The sequence below is a fragment of the Macrobrachium nipponense genome, chromosome 20 (assembly GCF_015104395.2).
Source record: "Macrobrachium nipponense isolate FS-2020 chromosome 20, ASM1510439v2, whole genome shotgun sequence".
Taxonomy (NCBI): Eukaryota; Metazoa; Arthropoda; class Malacostraca; order Decapoda; family Palaemonidae; genus Macrobrachium; species Macrobrachium nipponense.
This window is the reverse complement of record NC_061089.1, coordinates 13192914-13212493: the sequence shown is the minus strand read 5'-3', so window position 1 is coordinate 13212493 and position 19580 is coordinate 13192914. Positions and strand designations below refer to the sequence as shown.

Sequence of the window (19580 nt, the reverse complement as noted above, 5' to 3'; positions counted from 1 at the left end):
TCAACAAGTCTAGCTGGGCGTGTCCATAATTGTATTTTTTCCCTTGAATGGTAGTGCATATCGTTTACGTTTGATAAAGGGGACTCGATGGTTTTCTTTATTGGGCTACTAAGTGCAAAGTTCGAAATCAGAGGAATTATCAACATCAGCTCGCTCACTCGTACAAACGCCGTGAATGGGTCCTCATGTCTTTAGTAGAAGCCTTATATGCTTCATGCCATAGATTGCATGGTCTTGCAGTACCTAGGTATTCTGTACCAAAATACTGAGATAAGTATCCCGCGCACAAACCAATAAATAGACATTCAATCTTTCCTCGGTTTCAAAATATCAAGGTGATAGAAATTATAGTGATAGACTAAAAATTATTCCAACATTGAAATTGTTTTTAGAAATAAGAAGAAAGCGACGACAACAACATCAACATTACTGATGCTAATGATATCTAGTCTCAGCTGTTTGGAGGTGTTGTGTCATTGCTACTTGCTAATAAGGTCAGTCTAGTGTAAGTTGGTAGCAAACTAATCGTCAGTGAATATGGAGGAAGAGGAATGTAAAGGTGAACTTTTGATGGTATAGAGGTAGTCGAAAGGCAACAAGATTAAGAAATATTATCCAAGGGAGGAGGTGACATGATGTTTTGGCCTTGATATCCAAGAAGTGCAAATGTGCATGCAAGAGAGTTTAGCACCATTAGTCTAATGATGACGAATCTGTGTAACTGTATAAAGTAGTTGTAAGGTAAGGCAAGAGAGGATTTTTGCGCGAGATAATTATTTCCATAGATTTCTTTTCAACCATCTTTCGTTAGAAGAAAACATTGGTTATATGAATATCTTGTCCTCAAGACCAAGAGTTTAATTTTACTTCACCTGATTTCAGTAAGCTCCTGTGTGGTGGTTGTTTAGACTCAGCCAGCTCTGTGACAACATGTATTCCTAAGTGTCGAAAGGCTTTGAATAGATCAAGACGTCTAATGTGGATCTCTGTACTCCCCCAAACCCACCCTAGAGCAAATATCTCTTCTATTCTTGGTCTTTAGTGGCCGATATAGGTTCTTTCATGATCTTTAAAGTTTCTGTTGCACTCTTGTTTCTAAGAACTGAGGTGAACAAAACTTCAGGCTTCTCAAAGGCTTTATTTTATATCTAAACATATTCAGATAATAAGAAAATAAAATCATGCTGATTACATGTTTTTTATTTGGTTTCACTCTGTCAGTATACTCAGGAAACAGACTTACAGTCACAACTATTTGACTAACATCATCCCAGTTACCAGTTAAGATATATATATATATATATATATATATATATATATATATATATATATTACTTTTCCTTACGTTATATAAATAATTGCTCTTTATTTGAAAATCGAACATTGCATGCCCTAATTTTGTAACCAGCTGGAGAGGTACTATCATAGAGGTAATGAGTCCTACACTTAGCGTTCCAAGTGGAATGGAGACCGTCCTCATTCCCGACGCCTAACCACCACATTAATGATGATAGGGAGCAGGACTGACTGGCCGAATCATCATGGTGAGGCTCCTCAGCGTCAACTTCTTGGGATGGACGCCCCAGATCATGCCATGGTCACCCGCCTGGAAGGGCATCAGGATCTTGCCGGTCGGATTGGCCGTGTAACACTGGAAGTACCACCAGCCACCTCCATGCTGCCTGGCGCAGTGCTCTGTCAAAGCGACATACTAGTTAGTTAAGAAGCAGCGACAAATACAAGTCAATAATGCGCCGAAGTTTCTTCTACGCAATCGAGTTTTCTGTACAGTGTGTATGCTGTACGAGCCGCGGACCTTAAAACTTTCAGCCACGACCCGGTGGTAGCCTGTCCGATAGCATTGCCAGACGCACGATCATGGGCAACTTTAGCCTTAAATACGATACAAAATAATGTGGTTGGAGGGCTGCAATTTGGTATGTTTGATGATTGGAGGGTGGATGATCAATATACCAATTTGCAACCCTCTAGCCTCAGTAGTCTTTAAGATCTGAGGGCGGAAAGAAAAATGTGGACAAAGAGACAAAGCCATCTCAATGGTTTTCTTTTACAGAAAACTAACTAGCAGAATGCTGTGATGGCAATAACACTGAAAACAATAACTAAAGATTAAAAAGTGCTAAAGTTCATGATTTTATTTCTCCTCAAACTGCAGAGGTGCTGAGGAAAGCATCAGCCTGAGCCAGGTTCCCACAATCCCAACAATAGACCAAACAATCCGGCAGCAGTTGATTTGAGTACTAGCTGTTCATTTTCATTTAAGAATAGCAAGTAGCAAAAATGACTATAGTAACACTAAATGACAACTATCAACAGTTAAAATGAGCTCAGTAACAGCAAAAGTACAAATATTGCTCGCGAATAATAATGAAATTTTTAAAGATACAGAAACCAGTTTGTGATTTTTATTTCTAGTCATCGTAAAACACTAGTATTTGATTAGTAGTCATGATCAACTAAACTTCTGACAGAGCGTCAAACACCTGAATTACGTCAAACAAATAATTAGGAGGTTACTTTATTTTTCATTGGTTTTGAAATACTTTTTTGAAAGCAAGTTTCGGATGTTACAGTACATTCGTTACTCAGTGACAAGCGAGTAACTCTTTTTACTATTATTATTTAAAACGATACTGTTACGCACATTAATTTAAGAGTAAAAACATGTCTCCCACCTGTATCGATATCATTATCGTAGTCGTGAGTGGAGAATGAACTCCCGTTGTGGATCTGCAGTTCATCGCTGGCTGTGCTGTTGTGGGGCGAGTACCCATCGATGCCTAGTTTATAGCGGTTATCTTCACTGCCTACCCTGAAAGACAGCACCATCGTTCATCCAGTCCCAGAACGGTATCAGATTATAATCTCAGTTAGAATCAGCCTTCTTTCTGTTTGCGTCTCGATAAATTCTTTGTAAACATACTGTGAATCAAGGTCTAAAGAGTATAGGTATACTCTCTAGACCTTGCTATGAATAAGGTTCCTCGTTGGACGAGTGGTTTTCGCGTTCGGCTACCAATCTGGTGGACCGAAGTTCGATTCTCGGCTCGGCCAACGTGGAATCAGAGGAATTTATTTCTGGTGATAGAAATATATTTCTCGATATAATGTGGTTCGGATCCCACAATAAGCTGTAGGTCCCGTTGCTAAGTGACCAATTGGTTCTTAGCCACGTAAAAATATCTAATCCTTCGGGCCAGCCCTAGGAGAGCTGTTAATCATAAAGAATTTATATCTACGCATGGAGTAGAGATAATTGTGATTCTATATAGGCAACTGGGTAGCTAGAACCTTAAGAACAAACAATGTAAATCACCTTTAGTAAAGATCATATCATTTTATAATTACCTATAATATTGTCTGAATATCACAATGGAGCTTATCATGCAATGCCCGTGCAAAAATGACGTGATTTTCTAAGATGAAAGCTCTTCATAATATCTGATTTTTTTAACGCTCCCAAGTTAAGCATAGGTTTCGAGAACACCGTCAAGTAAATTAATCTTATTTTGTTTTGATTAAAGCAATTTTTTTACCTACGAGATGACATTGTCACGATATATCAATAAAAACAGGGTATATACTAATTATTAAGATATTCTAACAATGAAGTTTGGCGTTATTGGTGAAAAATCATAAAAACTAAACTAAATGTTACAAAATTTCGGTGAAATTGTGAAAATATGCAGGAGAATAATTCATCACCATTCGGTAAATGAATATACATACAAATTTACGACAGATGAGCCCATAGATCTTGATATGTAGTTACTTCTGACGCAATACTTAAGAAAAAACATTAAGTATTACATTTAAATAGAATTAGGGATATGAAGTCCTGGAGTTCAAATAACAAACAAAATCCACATGATAGGTATAGTAGATTCACATCAACCGTGCATTTGATGTCTAGGCCAGTCCCTAACGACGCTCCTGATTGGCTGTTCATAAGCCAGTGAGAGGGCGGGAAACTCTGTCTCACGAGAGGGTTCATATAGGGAGGATGTGTATTCCACCTCTCCTGAGGGATCACCACTCCTGAGGGATGCTTTTGAAAGACGTATCCCTCAGGAGAGGTGGAACATACTTCCTGCCAATGTGAACTCTTGAGAGAGACTGAGAGTTTCCAGCCTTGTGATTGGCTTATCAACAGCCAATCGGGAGCGTCGTAAGGGACTGGCCTAGACGTCAAATGCACGGTTGATGTGAATCTGCTATAGTTCTGTTCTTGCGTAATACTAACACAAACATATTCCACGTGGCAGTCTTCTCCTTGGTGTCACTCCAGTCGGTGATAACTACTCGAAGCTGATGGGGAATCTCTCTCGTGAGCTTGTGCAGGACCTCGTTCCCTGCAAGCAGTGCACAATTAGATGTACGAACCAGGGGAAAATCATGGAGAAACTTGTTCTGTTATCTAATGAGAAACACTACGCTCATTCTGTTACTTCCTAAAGTGTTCCGATGTTTACAGATTGTCTAAGTCTGTCCGGCAGAACAGAAGATTCACGCCCTGTGTTGAAATAGATTTGTCCCTTACATTTTGTTATTGGTAATTACGTGATAATAATAACACGACAGTTCTCCAGCGAGAGTTTCAAGAACCTACTAGAGATAATGCAATAAAAAAAACTAATTCGATTCTAGTTTGCTTTTCTTGGCAAAGTAAAACATAGTAAAGCGGCATCTTTCAGTAAAGGTTCAGTGCAGTCTACCTTCTTGATGTGTTCAGTTTTTGTTTTGGCCATAGCATTCGCCAATAACTTTTCTCTTTTCCCTGAGAAAGGGTCATATTTCATCGTCTATATCATGTTCCACTGGTTGAAATTGCAGTGGCCTTTATTTTTATGTGGCTTCATTAACAGGAGATCTAGTTATCAGAGCAAAGTACCGAGTCCTGTCAGAGATTAATTGTTTGTACAAGTATTCACATACGAGTAACAATTGATTTATTTTGCATTTAAAATTCCATCTGGATCTTACATTTATGTAGTATATATATATATATATATATATATATATATATATATATATATATATATATATGTGTGTGTGTGTGTGTGTGTGTACACACATACATACATACATGCATATATAAATATATATATATATATATAATATATATATATATATATATAAATAGTAAAGATGTTTATTTTTATATGATAGTAAAGATATCAAGTGTGTTTTGTGTAATAATCATTATGCACTGCCTACATATAAGATTTGCGTTATGGTGGCTTTCAGCTTTTAAATGTATTCACGGTGTACACTACATTTTAAAGCCTTTGCTACGTACGTATCTCGCTCATATTCTTTCTGGCCACTACCAATTTTCCGTAAATCAGTTTCTTCTTCAACTCCACCACTTATCCAACAAGCACTTCACAAACCAGACTACCTGTGACCATCAGTCTCATCTGTTCTCTCATCCTCTAGCTAAGCACTTCTGTCATACACATTCAGCCACAAATCACTCGTCAATAGACGCAAACCAAAGCGTTCTCTCAGGGAGCATTGTAGAGTGCAGACCTTGGGGTTTTGTATGGTTTTTGCTAAAGATTGCACAAAAAAAAAAAAAAAAAAAAACTATACATCCTAGCCTAACTATCCCTTAACTCAGGTATAGGCATTGTTCTCATACTTGGCAGAGGTGGGGCTCTTACCCCCTTATATTTTCTGCCGTTTTCGAGATAGTTTGTAACCCCCCGTCTGCAGTCAACCACAACCCCTCACACTCCCTCTGATCCTCATTGGACGAGTGGGTTGCGTTCTCGCCTACCGATTCGGTCGAGAGTTCGATTCCCCTCTTTGCGAGGAATCAGAGGAATTTATTTCTGGTGATTAGAAATTTATTTCACGATATAATTTGGTTCGGATCCCACAATAAGCTGTAGGTCCCGTTGCTAGGTAACCAACTGCTTCCTAGCCACGTGAAAATATCTAATCCTTTGGGCCAGCCCTAGGAGAGCTATTAATCGGCTTAGCGGTCTGGTTAAGATATACATACATAACCTCCCCTCCCCCATCTTTTTTTTTTTTCTTTTTACATTGTTCACTTTGTATCTCTTGTTTCCAGCGTATGGTTATCAGATTTCCGATTTTAATTTCTTTCCATTAGAGATATTCATTTTACATCATAATGCTCATATCATGTTAAAGTGAAAATTGTCCTTTTTTTATCAACCATCTAAAAAAATAATGACATTTGACGCTGTATTACCAGCTAAAATTTTCAACATCTTAAACAGACATCTATCCACACTTTTGTTGAGATTTTTCTGTCTTCTGTATACATCTTTTAATCAGTTATTACCTATCCAAAACTCTTCACTGATGTCTCCAAAGCCGTCCTTGTAATTCTGCCAAGTGGTGTTGAAGTTGACGGGGTTGTTCGTTGGCCTTCTGGCCAGGATGACTGTCCACCCTCCCCCCTGCTCGCGCTGTTCGCATCTCACCAACCTTGGCGGTAAACCAGGTGGTTTAATCTGAAAAAAAGAATGAACCTGAGTTACAGAATTAGTTGGCTATTTATTTTCTGTCTCATGGATTCTCTAATGGAGTTTAGCTTTAAGAGCCACGCAATGGTTCCCAAACTTTTTCTGTCATTTCCCCCTACACCCAGTTCAACCACCGTCATCTTGAATTGACAATTTCAAGATGGCGGTGGTTCAACCATCCAGATTTCCCTTTTCATGTGTATGAGGGAAAGAGTAGTTAAAACACACTGACTATTTACTAATTTACTTTTCAAGTGTACAAATATACTGATAAACATATAGCTACAGAGTAAAGTGGATAGAGAGCGGTTAGTACAACTAACCGCATAGCCATAGAGAGTGGTTAGTAACAAATAAAAGGAGTTTTGTTTGCTTTTCTACTTTAGAATTAAATTAGTGAGAAGGGTGAGGCTGCTTCTTGTGCACCAGTGTAATTATTTCCCCCCTGGTAGCTTCAAATTTCCCCCCAGGGGTAAATTTCCCCGTTTGGGAACCACTGGGACTTGTCATCACCGATGACTCATTCTTGAGGGTTGCTAATAACGTTCTTATTCAGTCTCTGTAAATAATTTGCTAATTACTATTGCAGATCTTGAAATGAGTAAGCGTAGTTCTATTTTTTAAGCAATGTTCTAACGCAGTTTTATTTATCAGGGTCGGTGATGAGACGCTGGATAACTGACAATCAATCAGTCACCAACCAGGAACCAGTAATTATCATTATTCAGAAGATAAATAATATTAAACCAAGAGCACTACCCTGTGGAACCCCGGACACGATAGGTCTTAGTTCACTGAAGATCCCATCAACAGCAACTCACTGCTGCTACCTGTAAGGAAATCTTGAAGTAATCCTAAAACATATCCACCCACTCCAAGATTCTGAAGTTTATAAATAAGTGCCTTATGATTTACTAATTAGAAAGTGGCACTAAAATCCCTTTGAATTGCTATGCATTCAAAACCCTCACCAAGTTTCTCTTGAGAATGCCATGTCAAGTCTGAAAGAGCATCACAGGTATACCTGCCTCCTATATATGCATATTGACTATCCTTTAGATTCCACATACATTTAGGGGCTTAGAAAGAAGTTTTTCAGTAGCTTTAGCGAGAACAGGGAGAAAAGAAATTGGCTGCAGTTACTGCAGTCTGCAGATATATCTACTTGGAATAGGCGTTCATCCGCAAAGGGACTACGTCAAAATAAAAATCTATAGAATCTACTAATCTTGGAAGAAAATACATAAGAAACTTTTTAAAAAAAACCTAGGAGAAGAAACTATCTGGATCTTCTCCATCCCAGCTATCAAGATCATCCAGAATTTACTTAACATCCCTGGAGCGTAATGTAAATTTTGTAGGAATAGATTCAAGATAACAAGTATCGGAGATTTGGTCCACCGAAGATGAGGCTGGGTAATTCCTTCAATTTCCTCCTCAGGGAATTATTATAATTTGGCAGGACGGCGAGTCAACAAAAATAGTGTCGTTTTCATTAGATAGATTTCGTCTCCATGCGTTGAACTGGTCGGCTTTTCATGAAAGTTGTTATTTCAGATGCTGAACACATTATCACTAAAGGAGAAACATAGCGTCTTCTAGAGTGGGTGTGTAATATTAATAATTACAATGGTTATGGTGATGTAACAAATCATTCTTTCTTTTTACGAGCGAAGCGAAGTCTTACTGGAAACGGGCTTATTTCTGGCGGGCCAGTACGTCCCGACCCTAACGCTTTTCAAATGCTAATATCTCCAAAAGTATTGAAGATAAAAGAAAAATTCTTTCGGGAGATAAAACCTTGCAACTTTAAATCTTATCCCATATAAGATCTACTTTCAAAATATCATAAATTCACATTTAAATGATGTTAACCCTTTGGTGGTTTAACTTGAAGTTTCGCGAGTTATCGCCTTTAGGGCGCTGTACTGGTTAATAGCGGGTTAACACTTTTGACATCTGAACAAAAACATATCCGTGACTCCTGAGCAGGTGTGGAATAAAGATATTGATAATATTGGCTATAATGAAAGCACCATTTTGATAACTAGGTAATGAACAGTTTCTCAGAAATTTTTGTGGATTTTAACTAATTTTAATGTAATTATAACTTGCGGTAGACAGAGAAACGTTTCACGTTTGTCCGAGTTACCTGCAGACTAAACAAAAAACACCTACCATGGTTGTAGAGGTCCAGCTCCCTCTCGCTTTAGCTGCGCTGCAGTCCTCAGGCAAGGAGTAAGCCACGAGGGAGCTGACAGAGTCTAGGGCCTCTCTCAGATTGGCCACCTCGCCTCGCAGCACCTCTTGAGATTCCTGAAAATTTCTTATCTCCGCCTGGAGAGCTGCTTTCTCCTCACATCTTCCTCGCCTGGTACTGTCTGTCTGTAATGTATACAAAGACCATTAGATATTAAAACCCAGGATTCACAGCTAGTAAGGAAAATAACAAAGGTAAATTAATGTAACCTTGGCTTTGGTTTCTATTTTACTCACTTTTCATTAAAGCAAATCAGACCTAGGAACCCTTTAAAGAAGCTTAGTGCTTCCCACCTGACTGTCATTACTTACGTAAAACAGGCACTTGTTTGCAGCCAGCCATCTTTCCTTGCCTGTGATATGTAAGATTTTCAGATATTTCGACATATTGTTTGGAACTAGAATTTCTATTGGAAATCTAGATAGATGAAACATTTCAGACAATTCTTCTGGTTTTGAGAATCAAATATTTTATGCTTCTAATGAGCATATTCATCTGACCATGATATGTCCTGTTTAATTCCAAATATGTGTAATAATCAACCATTTGTGTTCTACAGCCATCCTTGCTAACTTTTGTAGCCACAACTTTTAGTTCTCATTTATCCTAATCTTGAACTTCCTAACATTTACTCTTAACTTTTCTGTCTAAGAATTTTCAAGTGTTATTAATGATCATCAATTTCTTCAGCAACCACTCTACTGCAAATGTGAGCCACTCCACACTATACTTATGTCACCTTTTCTCATCCACAAATTTAAATCCTCGTCGCTTATCCTTCCATGCAAAACTTACATCTGCCCTAAACCAATATTACTCTCGTCTGTGTACCACTGCATAGCCTTCAGCCGCATAAATAAAGAAAAAAGACTTGCAACCACTCTTAAATAAATGGATCTATTCACCGCATATCCTCAACGCCCTTTGCATCTCTATTTCTTGTATCAAAAGATTTTTGAGCCTTCATTCCACAACTCTTCAGGCAGCTGCTTTATGAAAAAAACTTGATCCATGCATTCCCCTCCTTGTTTATAGCAACAATGCTCTTCCTTAATCAGACCTATTATTTGTCTTTCTATCCCAGTTGATATTCTTTGGTGCTGTACACTAAGTAAAGTTATAACCCTAAAATTTTTGCTGTCTCCCCTTTCACCTTTCGCTTTGTGAAAAAGAACAGTCATTTTGCTCACTTTACATATCATGGCCAACCGCTCACTTTCACCACTTTAAGACAGTTTCTCACCGGGGTGCATCAAATCCTGTCGCTTTTCATTAAAAAAAAAATAAATAAACTTTTAAAATCTTTTAACTGAGCTTTTTCTATTCTCAGCGGCTACTTTCAAACGCTAAATGACAGGTTAGCTTATTTCATTTATATCACTTAGATGTACTTATCTAGTAACCTCCATACCAACGACACTTCAAAATACTAATTTCCATTGCCATTTGACTTCATTATCTAAAAAAAAGGAGTTTCCAGTTTTCACCATTTCTCTTTGAATTCATTCTATTTCCCTCCCTAAAGTATTTGCTTAGATTATTCCAAAATTTGATTGCTTCTTTTTTCACTTTCTTTCATTCACTTTAGCCTGAAGTGCCTTCTTCATCTCTTATCTTTGTATAGTCAGTCATGTTTTTCTGTTGCTTTTCGTTTCACTTTCTTTTACTGCTGGTATTCTCTCTCTCTCTCTCTCTCTCTCTCACCTCTCCCTGTCCATTGCTCTCTCTCTCTCTCTCTCTCTCTCTCTCTCTCATTATCCAGCTCTCTCGACTTTCTGTATGAATACTGGTTACAACAACATCGTGATCTGGCGATTCTTTCAACAATATCAGACAGGGAGAGTGTGTGTGTATTGCCTTACAGTAGGATGAGCGGTGACCGTGCGGCAGCAAAGCTTCAGTAGTTTGGCTTCATCCAAGTTATCAACAGGTTACATGTATATGTAAGCCTCCCATGCTGGGTGTGGAGACCCACTGCCTTCGGTCAAGACTCTTTAGTCAAAGGATAACGGAAAAATGTCGCAGCTTTGAAAGCGTATTGAGGGAAATTCAGGAGTTTAGATTTGTCCCGCCAGAAGTCACAATGGCCCATCTCCTTGACTATAATTAGTCTTTTGTTTTTATTGAAGATTATGACGGTATCCCAATGTCAAGAAAGAATGATGCAAGCTCATGGCGACATCCAATTTCCAGAGATCTTGCCTATTTGTGAACCCCAAAGTCCACGTTTTTCAGTGGTCCGAAATTGCTGAAGTTGTGTTATGCATTTAAGCCTAGAAATATTTACTCAAATATGTCATAACTAATGATTTACTGAGCCTTTCTGGTCTTTCCTTTATGTCCTAACCCTGCACGGCGGCGTTTGAACTGTACTGTAATTCATGAAATACATTTCATAGTTCATACTATATATATATATATATATATATATATATATATATATATATATATATATATATATATATATATATATGTGTGTGTGTGTGTGTGTGTGTGTGTGTATAGCATATATATATATATATATATATATATATATATATATATATAAAATGATATAGTACTATAGATGTTTCTTAAATATATATGTATTACATAGATATATCTTAAATGGGACGAAGAAGAGTCAACTTAAATTTGCTATTTCAAAGGTGTTAGAGTAAGAATAAACGTATACTAAAGCCTCCACAAGCATCTTCAATTGAGCATGCAGTCACAGAAAAGTATTTCGTACACACACACACACACACACACACACACACACACACACACACACACACACACACACACACACACACACATATATATTAATATATATAATATATATATATATATATATATATACATACATATATAATACTATATATATATATAGATATATATATATATATATAGTATATAAATGAAATACTTATTGTTGACTGCATGTTTAATTGACGATGCTCGAATACCTTTGAAATAACAAAATCAAGTTGACTCTTCTTCGTCCCGTTTAAGAAATCAACGCATGTATGGACTGAACCACCGTTGCTAAAGTCTAAAAGTAGTCATTATATACCTCCAGCACTTACCTGACCAATAACTTCACCGAGGAAAAAGATGAATAATCCAGCGACGACGTTTTGAGAGTTCATCTTCGGTGTTAAAGATGTTTATATTATTTTTCCTTTATTTCACCAAACCGAACTGCTTTTAGTGCCGCGAAGCAGAAATAAACGAGTTGCCAGTGAATGTTATTATTTTCGTGTCACTATGAAGTTGAAAAACACTGAACTGAATAAATAGGTGAGCAGCCAATGAATGCTTTCTTTGTACGTGTTTCTACAGAAACATGCGAGTTGCAAGTGAATATTTCTTTGATGACCTTTCTTCCATTGCTTGGGGCACTTTGAATTTTATCCTTTGTGTAAAAACGAATCGGAGTTTCTTGTCAACCTGCAAAAGCAAAATCACTGATGAAGTTCATTCACTCAAATTGCATTATCTATTAATAATCCATATTCTATATGTTATATGCTTTTATTTTCACAGTCTGAAATGTGGAGACATTCGTATGAATGACCTCTTGGATGCATATTTGGGATAGAAAACGGAACTGAGGAACACTGGGAAATAAGTTATGCTAAAGCAAAGCAACTGATCATTAAAGCCTTGTTTGATGGTTTGTTTACATGAAACCTGCATTCTGCAAGCTTCTTGCCAAGGGCGGCCCCCGAGTAGTGGAAAGTGTGGAAGGGAATAAGAGGCTTGTTGTGGACCTAAAGGTTCATATCACCAACCGAGATGAGCACTAACCCTCTATTAATATAAAACCTTCACTTCCATAACCCAGTTATGAAGAATGATCCAGATTTTTACTGGAAAGAGATTGTGAAACCTCTGGTATCTGGAGCTTTACCGGTATGTATACACCGACGCCCTGCAAAATAAGGTACTACAATCATTCAACACTGAAGTACAAGTTCTGGCAAGATTCTGCAAGAGATTATGTAGAGATCCGTGTGCAGTTCATGCCAGGATTTCGAATTAATGATAAACAAATCACATTAGCACACGAAAACCCATTCTAAAAGCACAAATGCTTCCGAATTTTATCACTAGTTTCTGCAGTTTTTCCTCAGTATCTTCAATCTGCAAACATTATTAACCCATTCTTAAATTACAAGTCGCTCCTCACACAAAAACTTTTCGTTATATTTAGCAATCTCCAGTCAGTTAGATTAAAATACCAGATTGAGAGCAGCATGAAAGCAGATATTAGAAACCTCTTACAATACACAGGATGAAAAGAGCAATAATTTTTTTATTATTTTTCCGCTCATACTTTGATATGCAGTAAGGGAGAAGTTAAATTAATCAAACTTATTTGACATCACAACCAATAGCGGTCACTGTGCGCCAAAGACTTTTGTCACATGCTCGCACACATATATCTAATGAAGTCACGTGCGTCTACTGTAATGCTTTAAGCTTATATATATATATATATATTTATATATATATATATATATATATATATATATATGTATATATATATACTATATATATATATATATATATATATATATATATATATATATACTATATATATATATATATATATATATATATATATATATATATATATATATATTGAATTTTTATCACATCACCGTGATTCATGCATTAAGTTACAAATGTTCTTTAATATCCAATTCGCTCTTTCTCGGATTTAATATATTTTCATATGTGTCAATCGGAGGAAACTTTTTAGTTGATAATAATTTCGTCCTCCCGTGGATTCCAACTAGCGCACAGTGATGTTTTCTTGTCGCCTCTATACCATGTTAGCCGAGTCATAAGTTTGCCGCGCGTATCCATATTATGAATTTTTATCACATCACCGTGATTCATATACATGCATCAAGCTACAAATGTCCTTTAATATTCAGTTCGCTCTACCTCGGAATTAATATATTTTCATATATGTTAACCAAAGGGGAATTTCCTAGTTGATAATAATTTCATCCTCTCGAAGAGGTGAACAGATATCGATTCTAATTACAAATACCTGAGTTCGACAGTGATTTGTAAGGTCGGAATCGGTATCAACTCATAGCTCACTTGGCCTGGTCGGTAAAATCACTGGTTCGAATTCAAAATTTCCGTTCATTTAACATATATGAAAATATATTAATTCCAAGGTAGAGCGAAGTGGATATCAAACGACATTTGTAGCTTAATGCATCTGTATTTAAAACTTGCATGTCTTTATCGTTACCGAAAAAAGGGGGGAGGGGGGGACGAGAGAGAGAGAGGCGCTTAAAGCTAAACAAACAGCCAAAATGAGAGGAAAGGAGCAGCGCATGAATCTCCGGTTCAAAGCACTGGTCCCACTCGAGTCCCCCCGAGGTCTTCGACCTCAACTGGTCTTTTTAGCCGACAGTCGTGTCCGCACGCCCGGACCTCTCATGACATGGTGACGTCACAGTTCGTTTCTTTGTAAAATCTTGACAATATCCATGGAAAATGAGGTTCGTCATTTAGTCACAATATGTAGGTGAAGTTCCCCATTAATTCTAATTAAAGTAACGCTCTTTGCAACAAACATGAGTGTTTCCTTTTACGGTAAACATCTATGAATCTGCGAGAAAACGCCCAGTTGAATTTTGGTCAACTTTGATAAAATTGTGGATGTAATACTATCAAAATTGTAAAATATTATATATTTTCTCTGATAAAAGCTTATAAAAAGTTGTTAATTTCAAACATATAGCAAAGGAAATGAAACATAACACCGAATATAAACTTGTAGAAATGTACAAAAGGACCGAGAGGAAAAGGGAGACATTTCAACGGAAACGGACCGTTGACGACGAAGATGACTAAATCTCCGATCGCCGACACAAAGCGTCGTTCGTCCGATGAAGGTCGAAGAGGAAAACGGGCAACCTGACTCATGGGAAATGACAGCAGCAGCAGCGCTGTCATACTGACGCACAGCCTCTGCTTCTTCGAAGTATACTGTAGTAGAGTCACATCAGCCGTGCATTTGATGTCTAGGCCCGTCCCGTACGACGCTCCTGATTGGCTGTTGATAAGCCAATCACAGGGCTGGAAACTGTCTCTCTCGAGAGTTCACATGGGTAGGATCTATGTTCCACCTCTCCTGGGGGATACGTCTTTCAGGAGAGGTGGAACATACATCCTGCCTACGTGAACTCTCTCGGGAGACTGAGAGTTTCTAGCTCCATGATTGGCTTATCAACAGCCAATCAGGAGCGTCGTAAGGGACTGGCCTAGACATCAAATGCACGGTTGATGTGAATCTACTATAGTTTTTAAGGATGTCCACTGAGTTACATGTGTCGCAGAGTCTTTTTCTTAACTGACGTATTCTGATGTTTAGCTGTTAATTCTATCTTTTGAGATACTTTCATCAACATTCATATATCTGATTTCCAAAATGAGAAATAAAAATAATACACTTAAAAAGATATTGTAGTTCGTGTTGCTCATATACGGCTATAAAAAGTCTCTCTCTCTCTCTCTCTCTCTCTCTCTCTCTCTCTCTCTCTCTCTCTCTCTATCTGTGTGCGTGTGTACTGAAGACAGGACGTAGAAAATGCTGTCGTAATCCTCAACACTCGTATTAAATTTATCCTGCTTCGGATGTTTGTCATACCGGGCGTAGTTGACTGTTACCAAAAAGTAAAATTTAGAATAAAGTAACAATAGTAAGAAAATAAGATAACAAAATAACGGACACTTAGAAGAAGACAAAGAGTCCTTACTGTCTCCAGCTTTATACTTTTTACCCGTCTTTCTGCTGTAAACTAGTTACTGTTATGCCCTTTGTATAATATGTATGCTAGCATATTCGCACATGTGCACATTAGATATACGAACTCAGAAATAACGCACAAACACGAACAAGAACCCGGACCTTTGAAAGAAAATAAAAATTTGACAAGACATAGACGTTTTCATTATACAATCATAAACATTTTATGAACTTATGAAATTGTAATAGCCACAATGCCCTTTTAACTTCTCAAATTCTTTGCTCTTTATTTTTGGATACGCTTGTCACTACAAAACTTCAAAGAAATGTGAAGAAATCATGATGCCCGGTAGCGGGAAACGCACCCGAGATACATAATCACGACGAGGTGACCTTGCCGACCTGACCACGAGAAGTTATATAATTTAATGTATATAGTATATGCAGAATTAACTTAGCCCCCTCATTCGGTGCAATGTAGGCATTACTTAAGGTTTTATTACAGCGTCCCTTAGGCCCCTAGCTGCAATGACTTTCATTCATCTTACTGTACCTCCATTCATATTCTCTTTCTTCCATCTTACTGTCCACCCTCTCCTAACAATCGTTTCATAGTGCAACTGCGAAGTTTTCCTCATGCAACAGCTTTCAAACCTTTTACTGTCAATTTCCGTTTCAGCGCTGAATGGCCTTAGTTACCCCAGTGCTTGGCATAATGCCAAAAAATTTATGTAAATAAAAAAAATCGAATAAGCACTGTAACACACAAATAAATAAATAAATAAATAAATAAATAAATAAATATATATATATATATATATATATATATATATATATAATATATTGTGTGTATGCGCGTGTATGTATGTAATACGCCATGCCCCTTTTCTACCCTTTGACAGTTACTCCAGAAGACGCAAATCCTTTCGTATTGTGAGATAAATTGCTGAACGCCAATGAACCTTCTTCACTGGAACCTACCCCAGTCGACTAATTGCAAGGAAGATAATTAACTGAATTCACTGCTTTAGCTACCTGTAGGTGGATTTGATAGGAAATTCATTTGTGGGGTAAGCGTCTTACCCGATGATCTATGGTAAATCTTTTACACACACACACACACACACACACACACACACACACACACACACACACACACACACATATATATATATATATATATATATATATATACATATAAGTATATACATATATAATTATTATTGGAATATGTGTGTGTAACTGATTCATGAAGATATGCAACATGATGTATGTATGAATAAAAGCAAATGCTACTAAGAAAGGGTGAAAGATCCATTGTTTCACTCCTTTGTGGCATTTGCCTTAGTGTATGCATTTATTTATATACATATGTATACGTGTGCACATTGTCATTCGTTTGTAACGGCCTTCCTAACAAGTCTCTTTTAATGTGACGCTATGACTATGTGAGTTTCCGCGAATTTTCGGTTGCTTAAAAGTGTAGAACTCGTGATGGCAGGATATAACTGGCCTGAAACCGAAGGCCTTTTCTCAAGTACAAAGATTTCATTTTGTAATGCGGTTACATAATATACATTGGAAAAGTATAGTCCTCAGTAGTATATATGTAGTATATTACTAAATACAGGCAGCTTTCGCTCAGTTAGCGAAAGCTACCTGTATTTAGCAATATACTACATATATATTACTACTGTGGACTTTATTTTTCCATTTAAAGATCACGAGAGAGCGATGATACCAAAAAATGAAATGCGTTATTAAGCCAGGCATTTCTGTGACGGTTTCAGGTTCACAATGGCAATGATTAATGATCTTCGCATCAGGTCTAAAGATTTCAACAGCAACCGCAATTAAGTAATCTTTGCAAATTGTAAGAATATCGAATGTTTAGCTGAAGATGAGTAACTGTTATTTAAATCACCTGGAAAGTATATTCATCTGTTTCACTTGTATTTTAAGATGAGTAATCTCTTTAAATTTTCCATCTGTTTACGTCGATTTATCAGGAAATGACTGACGGAAACAGCTAGTCGTACCTACAGCGGCCCAATGTTTGGAATCTGGAGAATTTTAATGAATGACTATCTAAAATTCTTAACCAGTTAAGAAATCTTCTCAACGACCGTCTAGACCAGGAGTTCTTAACATGTGATAGCCATACCCATTAGGGGTATGACAACCACATGCCAGGGGTATGGGCCTTGATCGCTGGATATTTGTATATATTTGATTTTAATTTGTCAGTGTATACATGGGGACATTTTGTAAATAAATATATAAAACCATAAATGCTTTAGATTTACTCGTATGTTTTATTCCTAGTTATTCATGCCTAAAGTATGCATTAAACTAAGAATATTAAGTTATATTGTCAACAAATAGGACTTAAGTAGACTTAAGCAAATGGGATGTGGAACCATATTGGGAGTTCACTGAGGAGTTCTTTTTCTGCTGATTACAGTCTTGTAGAATTTACGCTTGTCCACAGAAAAAAAATTAAACGGAATGAAGAAAAGGCGAGACGGCATTTATCACGCAAACAAACAAAGGATATTGACAAAATGGTAAGAGTTAATAATAGGTATTTCAGTCTCTCGACCTCGTAGTTACACACACACACACACACACACACACACACACACACACATATATATATATATATATATATATATATATATATATATATATATATATATATATCAATGGAATATGTAAATAATTATTCATATATATATATATACATATATATATATATATAGACGTACATATTTATCAACTGAATATATAAATAAGTATACACACATATATGTATATATATATATATATATATATAATATATATATATATACATATATGTGTGTATACTTATTTATATATTCAGTGATAAATATGTACGTATATATATATATATATATATATATATATATATATATATATATATAATTCAGTTCGCTATGGAAATCAACATCCAGGTTCAAAGATTATTCCTGAATAAGAGCAAAATTGGCATTTCAGGTAAGCATTCATAAGAAACTAATATAACTATGTGCGCATGTCTCTATTCTCAATCAATGCGTTTTCATAAAGTTAAACAGTTCATAGCTGCAAGTGCCCCTTTAAACTTGGGTTTTCTTTGCACACCATTGTGTAAGTTATACTTAAGAGAGAGAGAGAGGATTGTGGTATATATGTACATACATATATATATATATATATATATATATATATATATATATATATATGGGTGTGTGTGTCATATATTAGATATGTATATAATATATATATATATATATATATATTATATATACATAATTCTAATATATGACACACACACCCATATATATATATATATATATCTATATATTATATATATATATATATATATATATATATATGTACATATATACCACAATCCTCTCTCTCTCTCTTAAGTATAACTTACACAATGGTGTGCAAAGAAAACCCAAGTTTAAAGGGGCACTTGCAGCTATGAACTGTTTAACTTTATGAAAACGCATTGATTGAGAATAGAGACATGCGCACATAGTTATATTAGTTTCTTATGAATGCTTACCTGAAATGCCAATTTTGCTCTTATTCAGGAATAATCTTTGAACCTGGATGTTGATTTCCATAGCGAACTGAATTATTCTCAATGTCTTATTTTTACTGATTCTAACTGATACTGCTGTTTCTTTCATCCATTTTATGATAGATGCGATTATATTTTGGAGAAATCAATGGAATATATAGATATGGAGAGAGAGAGAAGAGATGGTGTAAGTGAAATAACTGCTTAAATATGTAATCCAACCAATGCATATAATATATGTCATACATACATATCATATATATATATATATATATATATATATATATATATATATTATGTGTGTGTACATACTAATATGATGATATATATATATATATATATATATATATATAATATATATATTGAATATATATTATCATTATATATACCTATCATAGATATATATATATATATATATAATTTTATTTTATTTATATTTGTATT

The 19580-nt window shown here is 36.1% G+C and overlaps 1 protein-coding gene across 4 annotated transcripts in view; it reads right to left on the bottom strand.

Annotated features, from left to right (window-relative positions):
• Positions 1-1129: 1129 nt before the first annotated feature.
• LOC135221796 (angiopoietin-related protein 7-like) overlaps positions 1130-19580 on the bottom strand; it is a 19460-nt gene continuing 1009 nt past the window's right edge. For 2 of the 4 annotated variants that reach the window (XM_064259652.1, XM_064259662.1), the window contains exons 2-7: positions 11850-12213; positions 8700-8906; positions 6338-6509; positions 4265-4373; positions 2697-2833; positions 1130-1695 (exon numbers count right to left, since the gene is read on the bottom strand). In XM_064259652.1, coding sequence (XP_064115722.1) covers positions 1502-1695; positions 2697-2833; positions 4265-4373; positions 6338-6509; positions 8700-8906; positions 11850-11912 — 882 coding nt within the window. In that variant the 5' untranslated portion in view covers positions 11913-12213 and the 3' untranslated portion in view covers positions 1130-1501. Of the gene's footprint in view, positions 1696-2696; positions 2834-4264; positions 4374-6337; positions 6510-8699; positions 8907-11849; positions 12235-12573; positions 12698-19580 lie in introns of those variants that run through there. The other 2 variants (XM_064259673.1, XM_064259682.1) reach the window with 2 other exon arrangements.